Here is a 22,580-nt window from a genome sequence, read left to right on the forward strand (position 1 = left end):
TTGTTTGGTTGTGGACTTAGAGTATCCTGTTATTTGTCCAAATGTCGTTGAAACCTTAGTTATATATCATATATATGTGTTTAGATATAAAAGCTTTTACTTCAGTTCAGTACCTTTGGGTAGCAAAGGCATACAAACAACATTACTAGTAAACTATAATAGGTATAGTTTAAGAGATTACTACTCACTATTACTAGTACAACGAAGCATACAAGAGTCAGTACATTTACAAGTCATTACAAACATACTATAACGAAATACAATACACATTAGTCACTATACAAGAGAATATACTATACACTAGTACAGAGAGAACATTACTACACTATGACTTACTATACAAACATTAGAATACGATAACTAGAATGTGACACACTATTTTCGGATACAACAAGACTGTGTTGTATCATTTTGTAACCAGAGTCTCCTGGAGGGAGAGCGGGCATTGTGTGTATAGATCTATACGGGACAGACACTCCCACACCGCGACTGCTAGCTACAGTCCCAGCCGATAAGGCCAAGGGGTGACAAAATGTCACCTCACTACATATGACACCGGAGGGTCATCAATTATTCATTCGTCGATCAGCATGGTTACATACGAGTTCACATTTAAGCCTTTAATTAACCAACTAAAGATTAAAGACTACTTTAGACTCCCCGAGGGGTATTCTACATTTAATACTACCTGGAGTCTGAATTTTATCACTTTATAGCCAGCAGTGTTACTGCTGAGGTAAAACATTATTTTCCCTATTACATTTACTTTGTGATATTCTCACATATTCATAAATGTTTAAACTATATTTAGTTAATAATAGTCATACTTGGGAAAATACACACTTTTACACGAAACAAACATACAGAACATTGATGCCTTGGTAGAAGGCCACTTTTAGTAGAAAATATAGGATTTTCTAGGAGATACAATTATTCACTACAAACATTTACATTGAAAACTTACAAACATTTTCTTCAAACTTACAAACATTTTCATACAAGCAATGACACTAAATACTTATAAACTCACCAGCTTTAATGCTGATAAACTCCTTCAAAGTAACTTGGATTCTCAGGTCATCAGTAGACAGGTACCCATGAAGCTTTTGAGAAGATGGAGCACATTCAAGACTCATCTTTTATTTTGATTCATATTTTTGGTGTCTTATAAACTATACAGAACACGCTTGTATTAAAATTATTCTATTAATGCAATGGATGTTGTTGCTTGTTTACTATTATGCATTGTTATGATACTGTACATGACGTCCTCCGCCCCAGAACATTTCCGCCGTTCCGGTTTTGGGGTGTGACAGTGTGATATACTTGAGGTTATTAAGGGTGTCTGACCAATTATGCTGGAAGTAGCTACATTACAAGACCTTTGGGTATGGCATGCATATTTTAAGGTGGGTAGGTCAAACAATAACGTAAATTTACATAACCAATCACCATTATTCAATCAGGTGTCACAAGGGTATTTGTGGTGAGTGGCAAAACATGCACAAAAGGATATTATTATCTAGAATAAGTTACAATGGTTAAAAGTTTTCAAACATCATTCCGACCCAAAAAGGAAAGATCGATCAAGTGTAAAGAAACATAAAGGATAAAATATGTGTGGTCCAACAAAATCTTTGCAATTTAGAAACAAAAATGATATAATGTATGAATACGTTATATTACATAATATGATCGTTGGAGATGAAGGAAATGCAACTAGTAATTGGTCAGATGATGTTAATTGGGCAAATATCATATTAACCCAACGAACTTTTCCCATTTGTTTTAAATGGTCACTAAAGTTTTTTTTTTCACTTTTAAGGAATAAACTCGTTTTTTACCTGTTTATTTAGTCCCTATACCGGCTATAAGAAGTTAAAATGCTACGTGTGTGTCACAACCCGAAATTTCAATCTTGTATAAAGCATTCAATCCAATCAAAGTTAGACTTGTTCCTGCTAACTTCTAGCACTATTTTGAGTCTATTTGAGCATTCCGAGCCTAGTATATCCAAAGAATGAGTGATAGGAAGTGTCCATTGGATTGTAAACTATCAAGCAAACCATAAACCCTCTAAAGAGGTGTTTACGGCCAGGACCCATGAGTTTACGGCCGTAAACCCATGGTGGCCGTAAACACCATGCTATATATATGGGCCTTAGTCGTTTTTCCTTCATTTTCACCATTCCAAGCCCAAGAACTCGGAATTCTCTCCCAAGGATCTTGAGATTTTTGCTCCCAATCTTCAAAAATGTAAGTAAATCCTTCCATCAATGTGTTAACACATCTCTTCTTCTTGATTCGCTCTTGAATTTATCCACAAATCTCATCTTTTGAGTCTAGATCTTCAAGATCCTCAAGAACACCAAGAACACTTAAGTGTTTTGGTCCGAAAACACCCCCATTTGCCTTCAAAACGTAAGTACACTATCCTTAACTTGTTGTATACTTGAATCAGTTGTTAAACACCTTGTTAACATCCAGAAATATGGAACAAAAGGGTGTTTACGGCCAAGGCAATCTCCCTTGGTCGTAAACCCTAGTTAGTGGTGCAATGTTGCCACAACTCCTTCCTAAGCCTTGGATCTAAGTCTAGAACACCTCAAGGAAGAACATAGGACCTTAAACACACAAAATGGTACAAGATACCATGATTTTACGGCCGTAAACTCATTGGGCTGTAAACCCATGGGTCGTAAACACTTTGGGTCGTGAACCCATGGGCCGTAAACTCCAATGTGAGGCCCTACAACCCTTAGATACAACCCTTTGCACTTCTATCACTTGAATCAAAGTGTTTTCCATGTCCTAGGGTGTTTATACTTGCTTAATTAGTTGTTCAATCACTAATTAGATACATATATGTGTCATTATATGTTAAATAGGATCCGTGTGTACTCAAGTCCTCACTTGACACTTAGCATCCTATCCAGCACTTCCATCCAAACCACTCACTACAGGTGAGTTCATACCCCTTAATCAACCTTTGAAACGATTTTAAATGCTTTTATGGGGGGGAATACAAGTTGAAACATTCTAGTTATTATATTAATCACATGTGATTAATAACTAGAACGAACAGAAAGATTTTCTATTACTTTCAAATTGTTATCAAACTTATGGATTTCAAACACTTCAAAACATTTTATTAAACTCTTTTAAATGCTAAATCCTTATCAAACTCTTTTAAACTTATATTATTGTCAAACTCATGTCTATACAGATATATTTATATAAGTAAGATTTGAAGGACTTAGGACTGATAGCTCACTTTATTTCTTGTTCCTTGTTTGGTTGTGGACTTAGAGTATCCTGTTATTTGTCCAAATGTCGTTGAAACCTTAGTTATATATCATATATATGTGTTTAGATATAAAAGCTTTTACTTCAGTTCAGTACCTTTGGGTAGCAAAGGCATACAAACAACATTACTAGTAAACTATAATAGGTATAGTTTAAGAGATTACTAATCACTATTACTAGTACAACGAAGCATACAAGAGTCAGTACATTTACAAGTCATTACAAACATACTATAACGAAATACAATACACATTAGTCACTATACAAGAGAATATACTATACACTAGTACAGAGAGAACATTACTACACTATGACTTACTATACAAACATTAGAATACGATAACTAGAATGTGACACACTGTTTTCGGATACAACAAGACTGTGTTGTATCATTTTGTAACCAGAGTCTCCTGGAGGGAGAGCGGGCATTGTGTGTATAGATCTATACGGGACAGACACTCCCACACCCCGACTGCTAGCTATAGTCCCAGCCGATAAGGCCAAGGGGTGACAAAATGTCACCTCACTACATATGACACCGGAGGGTCATCAATTATTCAGTCGTCGATCAACATGGTTACATACGAGTTCACATTTAAGCCTTTAATTAACCAACTAAAGATTAAAGACTACTTTAGACTCCCCGAGGGGTATTCTACATTTAATACTACCTGGAGTCTGAATTTTATCACTTTATAGCCAGCAGTGTTACTGCTGAGGTAAAACATTATTTTCCCTATTACATTTACTTTGTGATATTCTCACATATTCATAAATGTGTAAACTATATTTAGTTAATAATAGTCATACTTGGGAAAATACACACTTTTACACGAAACAAACATACAGAACATTGTTGCCTTGGTAAAAGGCCACTTTTAGTAGAAAATATAGGATTTTCTAGGAGATACAATTATTCACTACAAACATTTACATTGAAAACTTACAAACATTTTCTTCAAACTTACAAACATTTTCATACAAGCAATGACACTAAATACTTATAAACTCACCAGCTTTAATGCTGATAAACTCCTTCAAAATAACTTGTATTCTCAGGTCATCAGTAGACAGGTACCGATGAAACTTTTGAGAAGATGGAGCACATTCAAGACTCATGTTTTATTTTGATTCATATTTTTGGTGTCTTATAAACTATACAGAACACGCTTGTATTAAAATTATTCTATTAATGCAATGGATGTTGTTGTTTGTTTACTATTATGCATTGTTATGATACTGTACATGACGCCCTCTGCCCCAGAATATTTCCGCCGTTCCGGTTTTGGGGTGTGACAGTGTGATAGAAGATGCTGATGTGGACAAACACCTCACCAACATCGTTTTTTACCTGTTCACTACTTCACTTCGTCACCATTAATACTCTCCTGTTTCTTCCTTTCTATTTCTTGGAGAGTGGATATCATATTTGACAGATTCCAACACGGAACACGTACAGAACATTCTCTCAACACTACTTCATCGGTTTGGATCACTACTTCATCAATTTGGATGATTTTGATTCCAGTTTTCTTTCTTGAGATCCTGGACTTTATTCTTAATCATCACCATCATCTTGTCTCATCTATTATAAATCTAGAAATAAACTAATCAATATTCAAATTCCAATCATATTTAAACAAATTTTCATCTGTTCTTGGAATGAAAAGATGAAAATTGGGTTACTTGGGCTGGTCATTACGAATGAAGGACCAATTAAGGATGGCGACAGGACCAATTTTCATCTGTTTTTCTATTCATTCTTCAATCCATGAAAATGGTAAAAGAAACACTGTTGTGTTGCCCTTGAATTTCAAAGAATTGATGCACAATCAAGATGTCTACATAGAAACTTAAATTTCAGCGCCTACTTGAAGGAACATCGCAAAAAGTGAAGCAAATCAAGAATCGGACCAAAACACATGTGTTACTCCATCAATTGTTTTTTTTTTTTTGGAAAAGGAACTTCCCTAACGAGGGTTTCCGGACCAGCTTTCGCGCACCGACTAATCCCCCACTGCAAACATGAGACTTTGCCTCATGCCCTGGAGTCACTGCAGGCGAACCTCCATAGCCACAAGGGCTGAGTGGTGACAGGATTTGAACATGGGTCAGTAGGTTATCCACCATATCTTCCACATGTCTTACCAAGTCACCACAACCCAAGTGGTTTACTCCATCAATTGTTCAACACCCACATAAAGGAATTTCAAATAATTCAAGCAAATCGAGAAATTGAACTAAAATTTTATATTACTCCACTAATTGTTCAAAAGCCACTTAAGGAATGTCTATATAAGTGGAGCAGATGAACGACTACACTCAACCCACTTATTGTTGTTGTTTGGAATTGTGCTGTTGATCTTAAGCTCTTTTTGTCTGCCCTTTTGCTTCTCTGCTCTCTCGGTACAAAGGCTATGTCGGAATCAAAGAAGAAGATGTGAAGTCGAGAGGAAGGGAACGCAGGCGACATCTGGGTGGTGGGGGGATTTTTTTTGTTTTACCAAAATTTAACCTAAATGATACATGTCATTTATTTAAGCTATGAGCCCTACAAACAACTGGCTTACCGGGTTGTTTCTTCTAAAATGATGTTTTAAACACTTGAAATTGGACTTTATTCCCTAAAAGTGATAAAAAAAAACTTTAGTGACCTTTTAAAACAAATGGGAAAAGTTTGTTGGGTTAATATGACATTAACCCATGTTAATTCCCCATTACGTGTGCATCGAAGACCTGTTTTTAGTCTTCTTAATCATTCCAATGACATCATCAAATGCTGGTTAGCACTTGTCCATTTTTCTAAAAGTATGTTTACAAAAGAATACCATTAGACAATAGTTCTTTTTTAAAAGAAATAACAGCCAGTGTAACACCATATTATGCAATGCCTGGAACTCAACTATGAACGTTAAAATACCAAGCACACAGAGTCAAAGTCATGAAGATGAGAGTCAACTGGGGTGAGTGTAGTACATAGTTCCAAAATCCAAGATGTAGCATCAATGTTTCTTAAATCGGCTTGATCTTTAAATGAAGAGAGATCAGCGAGAACACAAAACACTTCAAGTCCTGAAACATTAATACTTCTGTTACAATCAATATATGGACATCTACCAAGTATACAAGTTTAATAAATAAGGATAAAATGATTCCATTGATGTTCTAATGAACGTTAATCTGAAAAGAGAATCGGTGTAAATTGATCATCTTTTATATGTAAACTTTGTTCATGTATGTTACATATGTAATGAGTATATCAAGTATTTCCATGAATCCATTATAAATACTTTAATCATCTTTCCAAAGTTTCAATCAGAAATGGCTCCTAATGAAGAAATGGGACATTTGGAAATTCAAGCACTGAAAATGTACCATGTAGCTCATTTTTTTGCCATATATATAAGATAAACAAGAGAAGCATGACATGCAGTTTATGTGATCACAAACAGACAGACCTTTTGGTTTGAAATCAATAACAGAAATGGATTACACACCTGGACGAGATAATAGAAGATGCGGAGGCCTTCAGGATCATTACTGGTCTGAACATCCATTAGCGACCCAATCTTGGAAGTAGTGAAGGAGATGTGTTCATTGCCCATCACAATCTCAAGCTCTTGTCGTCCTACACGATCTGGTTCTGGCCAGTTGTTGTCATCTTCCTTCATAATCTAACAACCAAACCAAAACCACAATCAAATTACCATGTTTCCCTTGCAACGCTCCACAAATTCAATCCGTCACACATATGTTTCCCTTGAAGTTCTGATTTTATAAGTTTTTTTAGGACGAGATCTCTCAAAAGTTAACGAATTACCAGCCAATCAATTCAAAACCCTAACAGTTTTCTAATTAACTAAAGTCAGAAACCAAATAATGTCCGCAAATCGGAAAAGTAATAGAGCCTGTTGAAACCCTAACAAACGCAATTATTCCGAAAAAACAATAGACAGGTGAAGAGAAACACTAACATCGGAATCGGATACAATACGGCGGCACTCTTTGAGAACAGAAGGGGTGAGGAAGACCTCCTTGCGGATCATGGTGTCGTTCTTGTAGTTGGAGTTGTTGGCGTAGCGGAGCTTCCCGTCAGGTCGGAACTCAAACTCCAAAAATTCATGTCCAAACTTTCCCTTGTGCCCTACGTAGTACCTCAGGTAAAACTCCCCGCCGCCCGTCGCTCCGTTCTCCTCTTCCGCCATTTCTCTCCCGGAGGCTCTTTGGGTTTAAATTTTTAAGTTGGAGACACGTTTGGAAAAAAAAAATATTTGCTGTTTCGTCCCTGTATTAGAAAAAAATTATATTTTGGAAATATTCCTCTCAGTTTCTAAATTTTAATATGGTTTGTGTAAAGCTTTAGCTTTTTAAAATTTTATTATCATGAGATTTTTTGGAACATTAAGTGCTATATTTGAACAAATAGATTAAACAGTGTAGCGATCAAAAGACAAATCAAACAAATTAAGTTACCCTTATGACACAAGCCAATTTTATTCCAAAGATAAGTTGCTGAACATGAAAACATAACATTGGATTCATTCAAGATTTCTACATAATCCATGACATAAGACATGTAAAAGCCACGAAAACTAGTGACTTAAACCCAACACGCACAAATGTGGATGAATTACGAACAATAGGCGATGGATTATTATTTTTTGAAGAAGGGATCGTGGTGGTGGTGGAATCACCACCGGACTCCGCCTGTGGTGCTCCGGCAGGTGCTTCTGCGGCCTTACCTTCAACAACCACGTGAAGCTTCATTCCAGCATAGCAATGTAGCTGCTTACCACATATGAAGTACCTATCTCCTGGTTTTGTCAAAGCAAATGTTGTGTTCCCATTACTACTTGGTTGTAGTACATTGGTCGTGTTGCACCCCTCGTATCTATCTCGATTCACCTCCGCCACACTATGACTTGAAGAGTATTGAAAAGCTACAAAAATAAAAGCATAAATTCAAATAAAAACAATATAATTAACTAATCACTAGTATAACAATACAAGTTCTTAATTTTTGAGATAAAGATACTCACAAAGAACGTCACCAACGACAAAATGTTTATCTTGAGCCCATGAATCGACATCGGTGGCTATGTCCCAACCAGAGGTGTCACCCACCGTGTACGTTGTGGCTCTACACATTGATGCATACCCAAGGATGGCTAAAACACCCATAACTAGAAATATTGACCTTGTCATTTGTGGTTGATGGCATAGATGGCATAGAAAAGGACATGAAATGTTGGTGTTATATATATATTAGATCCAAGTAATGGCTCGATATATAATTAGATTACCTAATTTCTTGAAAACTGATTTTCTCCAAATGAGCCTTGGTCTATGGTTGATGATCCATTTGAATATATATATATATATATATATATATATATATATATATATATATATATATATATATATATATATATATATATATATATATATATATATATATATATATATAAAACAATGTTTAACTTATTTAATTAATTTAAGAAATCAAATATTTGTTTACACGGTTTAGGTAACCACATTATGTTACTAAAAGTTCACCAATTTATGCAAGATGTTTGAGAGGTGAAAAGGGTATTCTTTGTGACCAGATTGGACCGTTCGAAACCGGTTTTTGGAAACCATATTTCTAGATAATTTTGTTTTTATTTGCAAAACTGATTTTAATTTCAATCAAATAGATAGTATTTTATTTAACTTTTAATACAAAATGAAAAAATAAAAACTCTAACCTACCATAATAAATGAAAATCTTTTTGTCACATGTCATATTCTCCTCCATTTTAACACATGTCATTTTATAGGAGTTTTAAAATTTTTATATTCCACTTGTCATCTTTTGGGGATTTCTATTTCTTATAATAAAATTCCATAAAATTCTAACGGGTTTTATAAGGAAAGAGAGTTATTCTATATATTAATTTGATAATAAATTCTTGTAAATGCTCCAAACGATTTGATTTTTTTATAAATTTTCCAAAAAATTATATTTTGTTATGTAAAAATATTAATTTATAAAATATTTAATGTTTATATATTGATATTAAATTTTTAATTTTAATAAACCCGTGTAATACACGAGTTTCACAACTAGTAAAAAATATAACATTGGGAAAGGAAATACATTCTTTGTTGGCTATTTAATTGTCATTTCCGATTTGTTAATCTTATTCTTGTCAGACTTTGTCAAATTCATTATCACCTTTCTCATCCATTTCGATAGTTTGGTATAATATCTTAAGTGCAACTTCTTCTACATGTAATTGTTGGCCGACCGGTTCTAATTCACATTTAAGTGAAACAAAATTTTGTATCCATTTTACACCATCTATGTAATTCTCAAACAAATGCATACATCAATTGATCAAGAGGCGAGTCTTGATACTACATTGCCACTAAGAGTAAAAGCTTAATCCACAACTACTGTTGAAGGTTGGACAATTACCAACTCACAAGTCATTGCGGCTAGAATCGGAAATTAGATTTTATAATGACTATATATCCTCTTTTCTAAGGAAAACGACTTTTTTAATTTCCAACATGAACCTTAAAAATCCGGCTTTTTAAATTTCAATGCTTTGATTTTTGTTTGATCTAGGTTGTATCCACCAAATTGGATATCCAGTCCGAATATCTCCAATCTAGTTACACCTTAAACCGGTTTCGTATAAGATTCTTGATTTTAAAAATATGGATTTAATGTGCACAACATAAGATGTACATCGATAAGTTTTTTACAATATATTTTGAATGTAATTTAGGATCATTTATTAAAATTCATAACTTGAAACAAAATGTTATGAAAATGGATGGGGTTTTTTTTGAAAATTAGTAAGATTAGTACACATCTATATTAATATCTTTATATCCTTATATATAGACATAATTTCATGATTTGTTCTGCTGTTTACAAAAATTCAAATTCAAATGACAACTACTAAAACAACAACAATGGTCCCTTTTAGCTGAACTTCTTATGTGGTTTGTTTTTGACACATATAAAATGATTGTTTTATTGGATATATGTCTATTAACTCAACAAGTTAGTGACAATACAAATATATACATAAGCTTAGTATTACCATACAAGAAACAACCCAAAAGCAAGAAATAAATAAATAAATAAATAAATAGGCTAGTTTATTATTCATTAATACTTTATGGTTATTTAGAAACTATAAGAAAATAACTTATTTTGTAGTAAGTCAAAGGTTATTATCTTAATAAGGTAATTTTATAATTTAAACCAAACTTGGGGATGAAGTAAATATTTAGGTTTGTACAACTATAAAAGGAAGACAATCCCTTAAGAGAAAACCCTAATCTCAGGTCCCCCCCCCCCTATAAGCACAAAAGACACAATATTTACGTGGTTCGGTCAAGGTGGCCTACGTCCACGGGAGGGAGGGGAGTATTCTTTATTTCAAAACTCTCAAACAGAGATTACAAGTGCAATTTTCACAGAGATTCACCTAACACTCTAGAATTCAAGATACAAAATGACTTAGCATGCATCCATATCTATACTTGAGGGATCATACCTAAAACTCTAATGGGCCAAACCCATTGGCCCATAGGCCCGTGAAAGGTGTCAACCAATCACAATCCACCATGCAACATCTTCTGGAACATTCATCCTTGTATGAGCATCAGCAACACACATGATGGAGCATCATGATCCATAGTAGCATATCATGATGCAAGAGTGACATATAAGGATCACCATGACATATCAACCATTATGGTGACACATCAAGAAATAATCCTTGAGCATCTTCAAATTCTAAGCTTCGTTGAACAATCTTGCGCATCATAGGGGACTTCATAACATACAAATCATCAAGGGATACCTTGGCATATCAAGGAACCAAGTGGCGCATCCTTGCATCAAGATGGCACATCAGGCATGAGGATGGCGCATCTTGATAGAGGGATGGAACATCCTCTCCAAGGTTGGAATAACTATACATCCACTCCACAATGGCGCATCCACTTCATGAATGGCATATCTTGTCACTTGGTGGCATATCATGTCACTTGGTGGCATATCAAGTCACTTCGTGGCATATCAAGTTCCAATAGTGGTGCACCTTGACTTATAAGTGGTACATCCATGCATAGGATGCTCCATTCCACTTCTAGGTGCTTCATACCTCCTTTTAGAAGATTCGTTCCTTTGTTACTTGATTCGTTCCTTTGTCAGGAGATCCATCCCTTTCTCAGATGATTTATTCCTTTGTTACATGCTTCATGAACCCCAAGTGCTCCTTTGAGTTTCAAGTGCTCCATTGAACTCAAATGCTCCAAATGCTTAAGTCACAATTAACAATCTCCACCTTGACTTGAGCATCCTTTGAACTCCACCTCAAACAAGAACATCCTCTCCATTCCTGCCATCAAGCCTCGAAAGGGATTACCTCCTGCGAACATCAACCAAGTCCAAGAAAAGCTTGAACTTCTCCGTGGGTAACGACTTTGTTAACATGTCTGTTGGATTCACCTTGGTATCAATCTTCAGTATTGAGAACTTGTCTGTTTCCAGAATATCACTAATGAAATTCAATCTTACATCAATATGATTCATCTTCTCATGATACATAGGATTCTTGGCAAGATTCAACGCACTCTAACTGTCACAGTACAATACATGCTTCTCCACCTTCAAACCAGGACTCTAAATAAGCCCATGCAACCTTATCTCCTCTTTTATTCCTTCTGTCATATACATGTATTTAAATTTAATTGTAGACAAAGCCACGGTATCTTATAACGTTGACTTCCAAGTGATGGCACATCCGAATAAAGTGAAAATATAACATGTTTGTGACCTGTGCTTCAAAAAGTCACCTCCATGATCAGAGTCAATATCTCCAACCAAGTCATTCTTCATATTTGCTCCATACACCAAACAAACATCTGTCGTTCCCTTCAAGTATCGCATGATCCACTTGACAACTTCCTAATGAGTCTTCCTTGGATTACTCATAAACCTGCTTACCACACTAACTGAATGTGCCAAATCAGGTCTGGTACAGACCATTGCATATATGAGACTTCCAACAGCCTAGAGTAAGGAACCCTGCTCATGTATTTCCTTTCTTCATTAGTTGTGGGTATAGTATATGGACCAAGTTTAAAGTGAGCCGCCAAAGGAGTTCCAACTGGTTTGGACTGATCATAGTTGAAAGATTGCAGAACTTTTTTGTGACATCCCCAAATTCACGGTCGTTTTAAAAAATTTATTTATGCTTATTTTAAAATCAGAGTATCCTTTTTGAAGAATATTATTGCGGAATTTGTCCCCAAAAATATGATAAATATATTATCAAATCATTTTTGAAGAAATGTATTTTATTTATATTAAAACATTTGGATGTCATCGTCAATACATAAACATAAGCATAAACAGACCTTACATTCATTTACACTATTGATTTACATCTCCTTTATTCTATCAGTGTAACGTATTTTCGCATCGATACCTGTGATACAAATAAACTGAGTGGGTCAGGTTGGGAAACCTAGTGAGTACATAGGGTTTCAACCCACAATAATATAGTTAATTTGTTTCTTCACATACTTCATGTCCAACAATTAACCCGATTACCCATCCCTATTATCTTCTTTATTCTTAAGGATCTACCCTAAGAATCATATATTCTTCAATATTTATTCTAAGGATTTTCCTAAGGAATAGGCATGAGGTCCATCGTTGTCAGGGTTTATCCAACATGCACTAAGTCCATAGTTGTCGATGTAATCTGTTAGGCACAACTGCCAATGTTATCCATTTGGCACTAAGTCCATAGTTGCCAATGTTCATTCATAAGGCACTAAGTCCATATCTATTAGGGTTTTTAGAGTACATCTGGTGAACACGTAGTTCAAAAACACCTACAGGTTGCGAGCCTGCTAGCGTTCCATTGGACTGTCTAGAATAGTCTGTGGTCGTCGTCTATACTCTACTAGATGAGTGGATCAGCTTTAAAGGCAAGGCTTCTCATCATCTTTCACCTCTCATCATCTATATCATCTTTCATCTCTCATCATTCATCTACCCATCTTTACCCAATATATTTATAGGTATAAAAATACATATACAATTTAAATCACGTAAAACATGTATAAATTGTTCATTTAGCATAGATATCAGGAACACGGATAATAAGCACATATAGCATGTATTAATATTAAATACTTAATATCTATGTGTAAGATGAAAGTAACTATGCACTCACTTGTTAAAGTGACGACTTGAAATTCGGGCAGTGCTTTGCTTCTAGCAACTGTCTTTTCCTTTGACGTAACCTAGTGTCATTATCACTAAGTTTTAGTCTAATATTTATTGCGACTAATTATTAGTCTAGATTCATCATTAACTCAAACTCTACTTCAAGATCTATCAAGTAAGGAACAACCAGGTAGGATCATATCGGATGTAGGGTCCGTTTGGTATATGAAGTATATCGTTTGGAAATCCCACTTTAAACACCTCACTAAATAACAGCCTAGACATCATCCTCGTAAATAGATAAATAAGTATAACGACTTGGAATCACTGATAAATCTTGTTTATAGGTTCATAATAACAATAATGAACTTAAACATAAGTTATACTTAAATTACGGTAAGCATAACTCACTTACAAGGGAGTTAGCGAGGAACTAGGCTCTACGCGGGCAGAACTTCTGAGCCGAAAGCTCTTCTTCTCGGGGCCTTCTGGCGATCCGGGACTCGCTTCTAACACCTAGGAGGTGCTAGGGAAAGGAATAGAGGGTTTGGTGGTGTTTGGGAGAGAAATGGGTGAAGAGGTGTGGAGAAATGAATGAAAATGAGCTCTATTTATAGGCTGCCCAGTGCCTAGTACGTTGGGCGTACTCAACATTACGCGGGGAGTAATGGGTAAAATAGCAGTACGTTGGGTGTAATACTCCCAAATCCTTCATTTCAAACTTATTCTTCAGGGTCGCCTTCAATTCATTTATTCCAGCCTTGTCCTTGGCTGCAATGAGCATATCATCAATATATAGCAACATATATATATATATATATATATATATATATATATATAGGAATCTGGTGACAATTCCTTTGAGTAGACACAATTGTCAAATCGGTTCCGAGTGTAGCCATGCGAGATCATGAATGAATCAAATCACTTGTACCATTGTCTTGGAGACTGCTTCAAACCATACAAATATTTCTTCAGCAAACATACATGACCCTTCTTGGAATCAAGGAACCCTTCTGGCAAGGACATATAAATCTTCTCTTCTAAGTTCCCATGAAGAAATGCAATTTTCACATCAAGTTGTTCAAGCTCCAAATCAAATGCACTCACCATGGCCAAAAGTGTTGGATTATGTGTCTAAGCCCATAACTATAATTGGCATGTACTTGACCCGATACAGCATGGTCCATTTGGGTTGTAACACTGTGGAACAATATGATAGGATGGATATTTGAGAAAGAGGTTATTTGTGATTTATTAATATAATATAAGTATAATATATTAATTGAGAAATCATATTATTTAATTAGTATTGATCAAGAATTAATTTGGAATTAATTTAGTGATCAAAAGAGACTAATTAAATTAACGGGGACTGATTGTGTAAATCAGTGATACATATGGTTTGGGCTATTGATCCATGATGGACTAAGCTTATGTGAAAGTCCATGAAATACTAGTCCATGTGAATTATGGATCATAAGCCTAAGTGTAAGAATTAAGGTTTGCTTATAACTCTTGGAATTCTACACTATATATGTATTCCTCAAAAGCCAAAATAGTGTACTAAGTGTTCTTAGAAGCCAAAAATGATTTTGTGTCTCCAAACCTCTCTCTCAAGTTCCTCCTCTTGTTCTTGGTTTGTTATAAGACATTTGAGGCATCACACTTGAGGTGTTAGGCTCTTGAAATACCAATTCCTACAAGCTACAACAAAGAGGTAATCTTCTAACTTACTTTTATAATTCATATGTCAAATTGTATGCTAGTTGTAGGTTTCAAGCTTTGGAAATTTTTGTTGCGTGTATAACTAGAGAAAACTTAGATCCAAAGCTATTAGGGTTGTATGTGCACCATAGGAGTGTTATAGTACACAAAACCCAACAGTGGTATCAGAGCCATGGGTAGTTTTCCGTTATATTGATGCATAGCTAATTGTTCAAAGTTGGAAAAGTCGAAAAGTTGCACTCTGACAGGAGGACTCGACGAGTCCATACATGAACTCGTCGAGTCCATGCTCATAGGTGATGAACTCGTCAATTCCATTATCAGACTCGACGAGTTGGATCATCTGTTGGCAGTTTTCGGGTTTTTTGGCCTCAAGTGGATTAGAATCATTATCACAAACTGTTTTGTATCATCAAATCTGTTTTTCTGATATGGTAGTGATTATTCTCATCCAATTAAAAGATAAATTGTCAAATTTTAAGATGATTACTAGTTTATATGATAAAGCTAATTATTTGTAATTTTTGATTTGAAATTATCTTACTACAAGAATTGTATTATGATTAAATTGGTAAAAGATAAAAATGGTTATTTTATAAGTTTAAAATTTGATCTAAATGTTTTTTTGGAGAGTTACAAAACTTGGTTTTAAGTTTTGGAATTCTAAAAGTTTTTTAAGGACTTACAAAACCTGTCTTAAATTTTTGAAACCCAAAAAGTTTTTTAAGGAGTTACAAAAACAAGACATCAAGTTTTGAAGATCAAAAGTTTTTTTTTTGAAGGGTTTCATAACGTGTACTCAAGTTATGGAAAATGAAAATTCTCATTCATAAAAAAAACACCATTAACTCCATAAGTTATGGAATTCAAAAGTTTTTCAAGAATTACAAAACTTGTCATCAAGTTTTAAAAGTTGAAAAGTCTCAATTAAAAAACATTGAATTCATAGAAACCCTAGTAATTTGAAAAGTTTTCAAAAATATAACTCATGAGTTCATAACTTAAAATTAATTAAATAGTTTTAATTTGATATTTTTTGAATAGTTCAATTAATTCTTATGGACTTTATTAATAGTTAATTAAATGTTTAATTAAAAGAGTATTATTAAATCCATAATCATATGGTTTAAGTTTAATTAAATTAAGAGTATAATTTATTAATAGATTAAACCATCAAGTATTTTAAAAGTTTAAAATACACCCTTATACTATATAAAATTAAAATTTTAATATATTATATATGTATAAGTAAAAGGTCAGTCTTACCGTTAGTAGGCCTCATTCACGAAGCCGGTCTATAAGGGGGTATAAGGTTACTGCCTATAAAATGTTGGTTTAATGGGTGTCCACTCTCACCCACCGCTTCCTTGACTGGTGGAGAGTCGTTAGTCGAACGGGTAGGATAGGACACTAAACCCCATTAAAAGTATAATGAAAATACCAAGTAACTAAACATTTATAAATTCTCAATCTTAGTTACTTGGGAAAATGTGAATTTGGTGCTAACCCATGAAATTGCACTTTTCACCTTGCTAAGTCGTTAGTGGAGCGTGTGTGGTTAACCGACACACTAATTTGGGACTAGCAAGGGTGGAAAAGGGTAGCTTGGTGTTAATCATAGATCAATGGAGCGTGTGTGGTTAACCGGCACATTGATTAGGTGATGTGTAACATCGAGAGTACCAAGCTAATTTGCATGGTTATTCACACCTTGTTTGTGATCCTCAGCATCCCAGTCACAAAATTGAAGGGCATAATCGAGATTTAAACATGCCATTGAAAAGTTCAATGAATCTCAAAGAATCTAGGAATTTCAATTCATTTAAAACCTAAAATTCATTTTTCGTTTTTCATGGTGGAAATTGGTAAATCGTCATTTACCTACCTTCAAATATTTTGCAATTGGATTAGGACATCCCTATTCCGAATTGTAATTTATTGTGTTGGGTCCTAGCCTTAATATTTCATTTGAGTGTTATATTAAGCACTTAAATCAACTAACTTGAATTTCTCCCTTGAAGATGTCTAGTTCAGACAACTATGGTCTTCCGAATCTTTTGGAAAAAGCTTTCCTCATGAAGATGATGTTCCCAGAATTCATATTTCACTTCCTCCACCTCGTCCAATAGTTCTCCCTAAACCACATGTTCGAAGACTTGAAAAGTTCAAGATCACTCAAGCCCAATTGGCAAGCAAACATGAAGATGGAAAGTTTGTATCTGCTCACGTCTTGGACATGAAGCTGCACATTGACAGGATAGGAATGTTGGGTGTCGTGTTCCCAAGGAAGCTGGCTGTTGGCTTGGTTCTTCATTCACTACCTAGGTCATATAGTGAGTTTGTTAATGACTACTATGTGACAGATCACGACGTGACCCTTATCGATCTTACCTATTTGCTTGTTGCTGCTGAATCAGCAATGATTTGGCGCACTGGTAAAGCAATCCTGATTGGAAGATCCACTTCCCAAGCTACCATGGACATGGGCAATGACATGGATATCCCAGAAATGATTCCTTCTCCTAAAGGAAAGGAATTGGCCATGGTCAAAAGTTTTGATCATAAGAGAAAAGCCAGTTCTGAGATAGTTCCATGTGCAAATGCCAAAGAGTCCACTTGTTTCCACTGCCATTTGAAGGGACATTGGAAACGAAGCTACCCTGAAGATTCTACTTCAGGTAAATCCACTATCTAACTCTATTAAGTTTCTATTTGAAGATTCTTAATACATGATGTGATAAGATTACATTTTGATGTTTTGTAGGATCGAAGAAAAGAAATGAAGCTTAAAGGAAGAGTATGTTGAGTCTGATCGCGAAGAAATAGATTTCGATTGCATGGCTCGATGATCAGATTTTTGAGCTGCTACTTAGGAGTTATGATAGATTGCTTAGAAATATGTAGTGAAATAGTTTTCATTTGTAATTGCATTGTAAGGACAAGTTTTTCCGCAATAAATAAAGAAAATTTTGATTTTATCTTAGTTTACATTTCCTTACAATGGCATTTGTGAAAATTGATGTTTGTATGTTTCTATTTTTAGCAATATGGATTTGATTCTTTCGTTTGTGGTAGTGTCTAAATTTACCAAATAAGGAAAGATTCCCATCACCAAGTTTCAATTGGACAGAAACTTGGAATCATGCAACTTGTATTGTGTGATGAATGATAACCTTCGTCTTTGGGAAATTAAGACTAGTTCCTTGTTCACATGTATATGTGAGTCAAGTGAAGGACTAAGGGATCTAGTACACATCATTGTGCACTGGTCAGGTCCACCACAAAGAACAGTAAGACTATTCGTTATGATTTACTAAAAGTTTGGTAATATGGTTATGCTTACAAGATTAAGTGTGATTCTGAATCATTGAAAAAGTTTCAATGTATAGCAGAACGAATAAAATGAATCAAACAGGCAGAAAGATTAAAAGTTTCTCCAATCTGAAAGGAAAGGAGAATACTTTAGTATCATGTTTTATGATCATCTTAATGATTATGGAACCATATCACAATTGATCCTCTAAGGACATCTTAGTGCATTTGTATGGCTAAGAAGAGGAATCGTGAATTGTTGAAATGGTTAAATCAAAAGGTGAGTCATACTTCGTTCCTATATCAAGTCTTAGAGTCACAATCCAAGATTATGACTTGAGTGGCATATCTTAAGTAGGTTTATAACACATTTGTAATTGGTAGTTGTGATGTCTTGGATAAGACAAAGACCAATTAAGACCAATTATATGAAGTGTTATTCTTGATAAGAATTCGCACTCACTCTTGAATATTTGTTTGTCAAGGAGTGTTACTTGACAAAGAGAATCTTATATGTCAAGAGGTCAGTGGGAGTCTTAAAAATCTTGAAAAGTTTCAAGAACTAATCAAGAATAAACCTGTTAATCACTAGCACATGACTTAAGGTTTGTAACCTATCGTGTTGACATATTCTTGTTTCTGTGCCTATTCCAGTTAAGTTGACTATGCATGTGAGTTATATGAGTTCTCAATTGTTTGCATAAGGCAAGGCACCTTGATCAGTGAAAGTTCATTGATTAGTAAGGGTGATCTACTCAACAACTTGGAAGACATGGCAGGCCCTTGTGCTGCCAGGTGGCAAGAAATTAAGATTGAACAAGTTCAGTCTATATGAGTTCGGATTTGTCACTAACCTTGTCTTGTGATTATGGTTATGACAAATTCACATGGATAGGAACACATACACCATTAACCTAAGTGACAAAGGTTTCTCTCCATTTCATGAAAATGAGTGTGAGGAAACATTTTCACTAAGAAGATTTTGAGGAGATAGCAGTTGTGTTAATTGCATTCTCAAATTCGATTATGATTACGTCATCCCTCTTCATAGTTCGAATTGTGAGAAATGGCAAACAGTTTGAACATTCGGAACTTATTGCTGTAAGTTCCAAAATAGTTTAGACATACATGTAAGCTTTCTTATAAAAGGTGTATGAGCTTAGATAAAGGCTTATCGAAGCATCTCGTATCAGAAATCTGAACTTTGGTAAGAAAGTCAATAAGTATTGATTTCTAGAAGTCCAACTGATTTTGGATACATGTCAAAGCTAGTGGGAGCATAAATGTTATGCTAGTAACAAAATAATTGTTATGCTAGTGGGAGCATAATTATTATGGTAAGTGTTGCGAGTTAGCAATACTATTTATAGGAAACAAAAGTTTCAATTCGCAAAGTTGCAGAGTTTGAAAAATTGTTTTGCTATAATTAAGGGAGAGGAACTCATACTTCATTTCAAATCTAAAAGTTTAGATTGTGTGATTTTAATCAAATTTAGTCAAGGATATATATGAATGTTATGTTGGAATAGTTCAACATAAGGAAATTCTATATATGGAAATATTATAGCAAAAGAATGGTCAAGTATCATGTCTTGATGTAATACATTATGAAACGTATCCCATATGCTTCGGGAATAGAATCGATTGCATATGCTATAATATTCATGTGTTCTGAATTTTCCGAATGCCAAGGGTATTAAGAGGGAAATAGGACCAGGCACAAATATGACTAAAGTAGTTAAACAACTGTCAAGGACAATCTAGTGTTCGCTAAGGATTGATCGCTTGAAGCTGGAAGTATAGTAATGAATGGACCATATTAACATTATTATGAATAGACATGATTCTATTAATAATGAGTTGTCATATGGAAAATATAGAAATGTTTCCATATTGGGAGTTGGATATTAGGAATCTATGTAGAAGTTAGAAACTTTTATGCAAGAAGAATGTTCAAAGGAATGTACTTTGAAATTGAGACTTCGCTTCCATGGAATTGTTTTGTAACAATCTCCAAATGAATACTTTGTAATATCGTTGGCAAAGTCTCTGTGACTTTAGTACCATGACATTACAAAAGGTTATATTGTATGATAGTTTAGAATATAACACATTATAGCAGTGACAAGAATTTGGTATTCTTACACTTGCAATAAGGATTTGGAATTGTGAAATGAGCATCATTGAAATGTTTTCGATTGATCTATTTCACATAGTAATGACCATAGATAAACATAGTGTGCATGCTTGGAGCATGGGATAACTATTGTTTTATTTCAAGTATTAAGTTGATAAATCGAAACATTATACAATGAATAATATGTAATCAATATGATGATTAAATAAAAGGTGTTTTATTTATATTCAAAAGTTTTAAGACCATATTGGATTTGATTATTCTTGTGTTTCACTTTGCATGTTTTGACTTCCCGAATAACTAGATTATTCAAACTATCCACATTCGATCATACTTTGGAAGTAGGTATTGAAGCTAGACTGTCATGAATGGGTCTGTAGATTGTATAAAGGTGTTTACACATAGCACAAGTTTGCTGCAGTATTCATGAGTACTCCTGTAATAAGATTTGAGTGTTGGACTAAACCCACGCTCATTTGAATCACTTCATGGATTTTATCACGAGTGATTTATGAGACGATAATATCTTATATTCTTGAAACGGAGATATATGAGTTGCAGTTTACAAGTCGGTTGCACATTGATGATACGTAAACGCACCGGTAACTCGATGTTATACAACGTATCACTGTGTGTGATTTGATGAGTAAATAGAGCAAGCATATGAGTCGAAGTTTATCCGTTCCTTTTACCCAATGTGGGATAAAATCGATATCTGTGGGCCCCTCGATGATTTAGTGATGACAACCCTAAGCGCTTGGTGTAACGCCCGTAGATCCGGGCTAGACAATTTAGAGACGATAAGCGTCAAAAATGACTTTTTGATAAAAGATTATTTAGAATGAATAATCTTAACTAAGTTGTAGTAGTCGTGGCAAGGTTTCTGAAAATATAAAGAATGCCGAAATCCGAGTTATAACGAAGAAGTTATGACCTGTCGAAGTTTCGCGACAGAACCGGCACGACACAGCGCGACGTAAATAGTGAATTTACAATAGAGCGATATTTAGCCTTAGTGATCTAAATGAAATTCGTAGAGTTCTTTAAACCGAGAGCGTTCATAAAAAGAACGTCCAAATCTGACTTCGTATGAGGAAGTTATGATTTTTCTAAGTTTCAGCTTAGCAGTATGCAGCCCGAAGTTCGGATTTGATATCGAGTGATTTTTGGTCGAAGTAATCTAAACGAGAATCGAAGATCTCGTTATTAGTAGTGCAACGGTAAAAAGACAGACGAAAACGGACGTCGGATGAAGAAGTTATGAAATTCTAACGGAGTTTTCCTGTCCTGGCCTACTAAAAATGATATAATAAAAATAAATTCGAAATCAGCCGACGAAGTCTAAATGAAAGTTGTAGAGCATAGTCTCACCTACACGTGGATATAAAGAACGTCGAAAACGGAGTTCGTATGAGGAAGATAAGAATTTATGAAGTTTTTAAATAATTAAAATATATTTATTTAATTATAAAATCGGATAATACCAAACCCGTGACTCATCCGGCCCTATCCACCTGGTACGCCCAGCGTACATGTCGACGGAGGATTACGCCCAGCTTAATTTGGAGTTACGCCCAGCGTAACTCGGGGTTTCAGCCCCTATAAATAGAAGTCGAGGGCTGCCGATCTTTTTGCCAAATTTCTTCCTTTCTCTCTCATTTTTGCATCGTTTTGCATGCAAGAAATACCCCGAAGCCCCGATATCATTCCCGAGACCCGAAGCAAGTCCCGAAGCCCCGAAGATCCCGAGAAAAATAGTTTTTGAGCCAAAACTCTGCCCGCGTAAAGCCCGGTTTTGGAGAAAACGTCTCGGTTTTATCGGAAAATATTATTTTAAGAGACGAGGTGTTG

At 34.9% G+C, this 22,580-nt stretch overlaps 2 protein-coding genes across 2 annotated transcripts; both read right to left on the bottom strand.

The window, feature by feature from the left end:
- Positions 1–6,075: 6,075 nt before the first annotated feature.
- On the bottom strand, positions 6,076–7,567 carry LOC145161502 (protein mago nashi homolog). Its single transcript, XM_079081040.1, has 3 exons — positions 7,281–7,567; positions 6,804–6,980; positions 6,076–6,378 (listed from the first exon to the last, which is right to left on the bottom strand). The coding sequence occupies exons 1-3, from the start codon at positions 7,509–7,511 to the stop codon at positions 6,319–6,321; spliced, it is 468 nt and encodes a 155-aa protein (XP_078937166.1). The 5' UTR covers positions 7,512–7,567; the 3' UTR covers positions 6,076–6,318.
- Positions 7,568–7,775: 208 nt separating this feature from the next.
- LOC145157135 (stellacyanin-like) lies at positions 7,776–8,549 on the bottom strand. The gene is made up of 2 exons (XM_079076252.1): positions 8,346–8,549; positions 7,776–8,246 (listed from the first exon to the last, which is right to left on the bottom strand). Exons 1-2 carry the CDS (start codon positions 8,509–8,511, stop codon positions 7,858–7,860), a joined length of 555 nt encoding a protein of 184 aa, XP_078932378.1. The 5' UTR covers positions 8,512–8,549; the 3' UTR covers positions 7,776–7,857.
- Between the last annotated feature and the right edge of the window lie 14,031 nt (positions 8,550–22,580).

The sequence above is a fragment of the Lactuca virosa genome, chromosome 2 (genome assembly GCF_052849685.1).
Source record: "Lactuca virosa cultivar CGN04683 chromosome 2, Lactuca_virosa_CGN04683_v6, whole genome shotgun sequence".
In the NCBI taxonomy this organism is placed as follows: Eukaryota; Viridiplantae; Streptophyta; class Magnoliopsida; order Asterales; family Asteraceae; genus Lactuca; species Lactuca virosa.

Coding starts and splice junctions, on each gene's coding strand:
- LOC145161502 (XM_079081040.1), bottom strand. CDS start 7,511: ATGGCGGAAGAGGAGAACGGAGCGACGGGCGGCGGGGAGTTTTACCTG. Junction 6,981..7,280: donor GTATTGTATCCGATTCCGAT/GTTAGTGTTTCT, acceptor TTTGGTTGTTAG/ATTATGAAGGAAGATGACAA. Junction 6,379..6,803: donor TCTTCTATTATCTCGTCCAG/GTGTGTAATCCA, acceptor TTAATGTTTCAG/GACTTGAAGTGTTTTGTGTT.
- LOC145157135 (XM_079076252.1), bottom strand. CDS start 8,511: ATGACAAGGTCAATATTTCTAGTTATGGGTGTTTTAGCCATCCTTGGG. Junction 8,247..8,345: donor TGTCGTTGGTGACGTTCTTT/GTGAGTATCTTT, acceptor TTATTTTTGTAG/CTTTTCAATACTCTTCAAGT.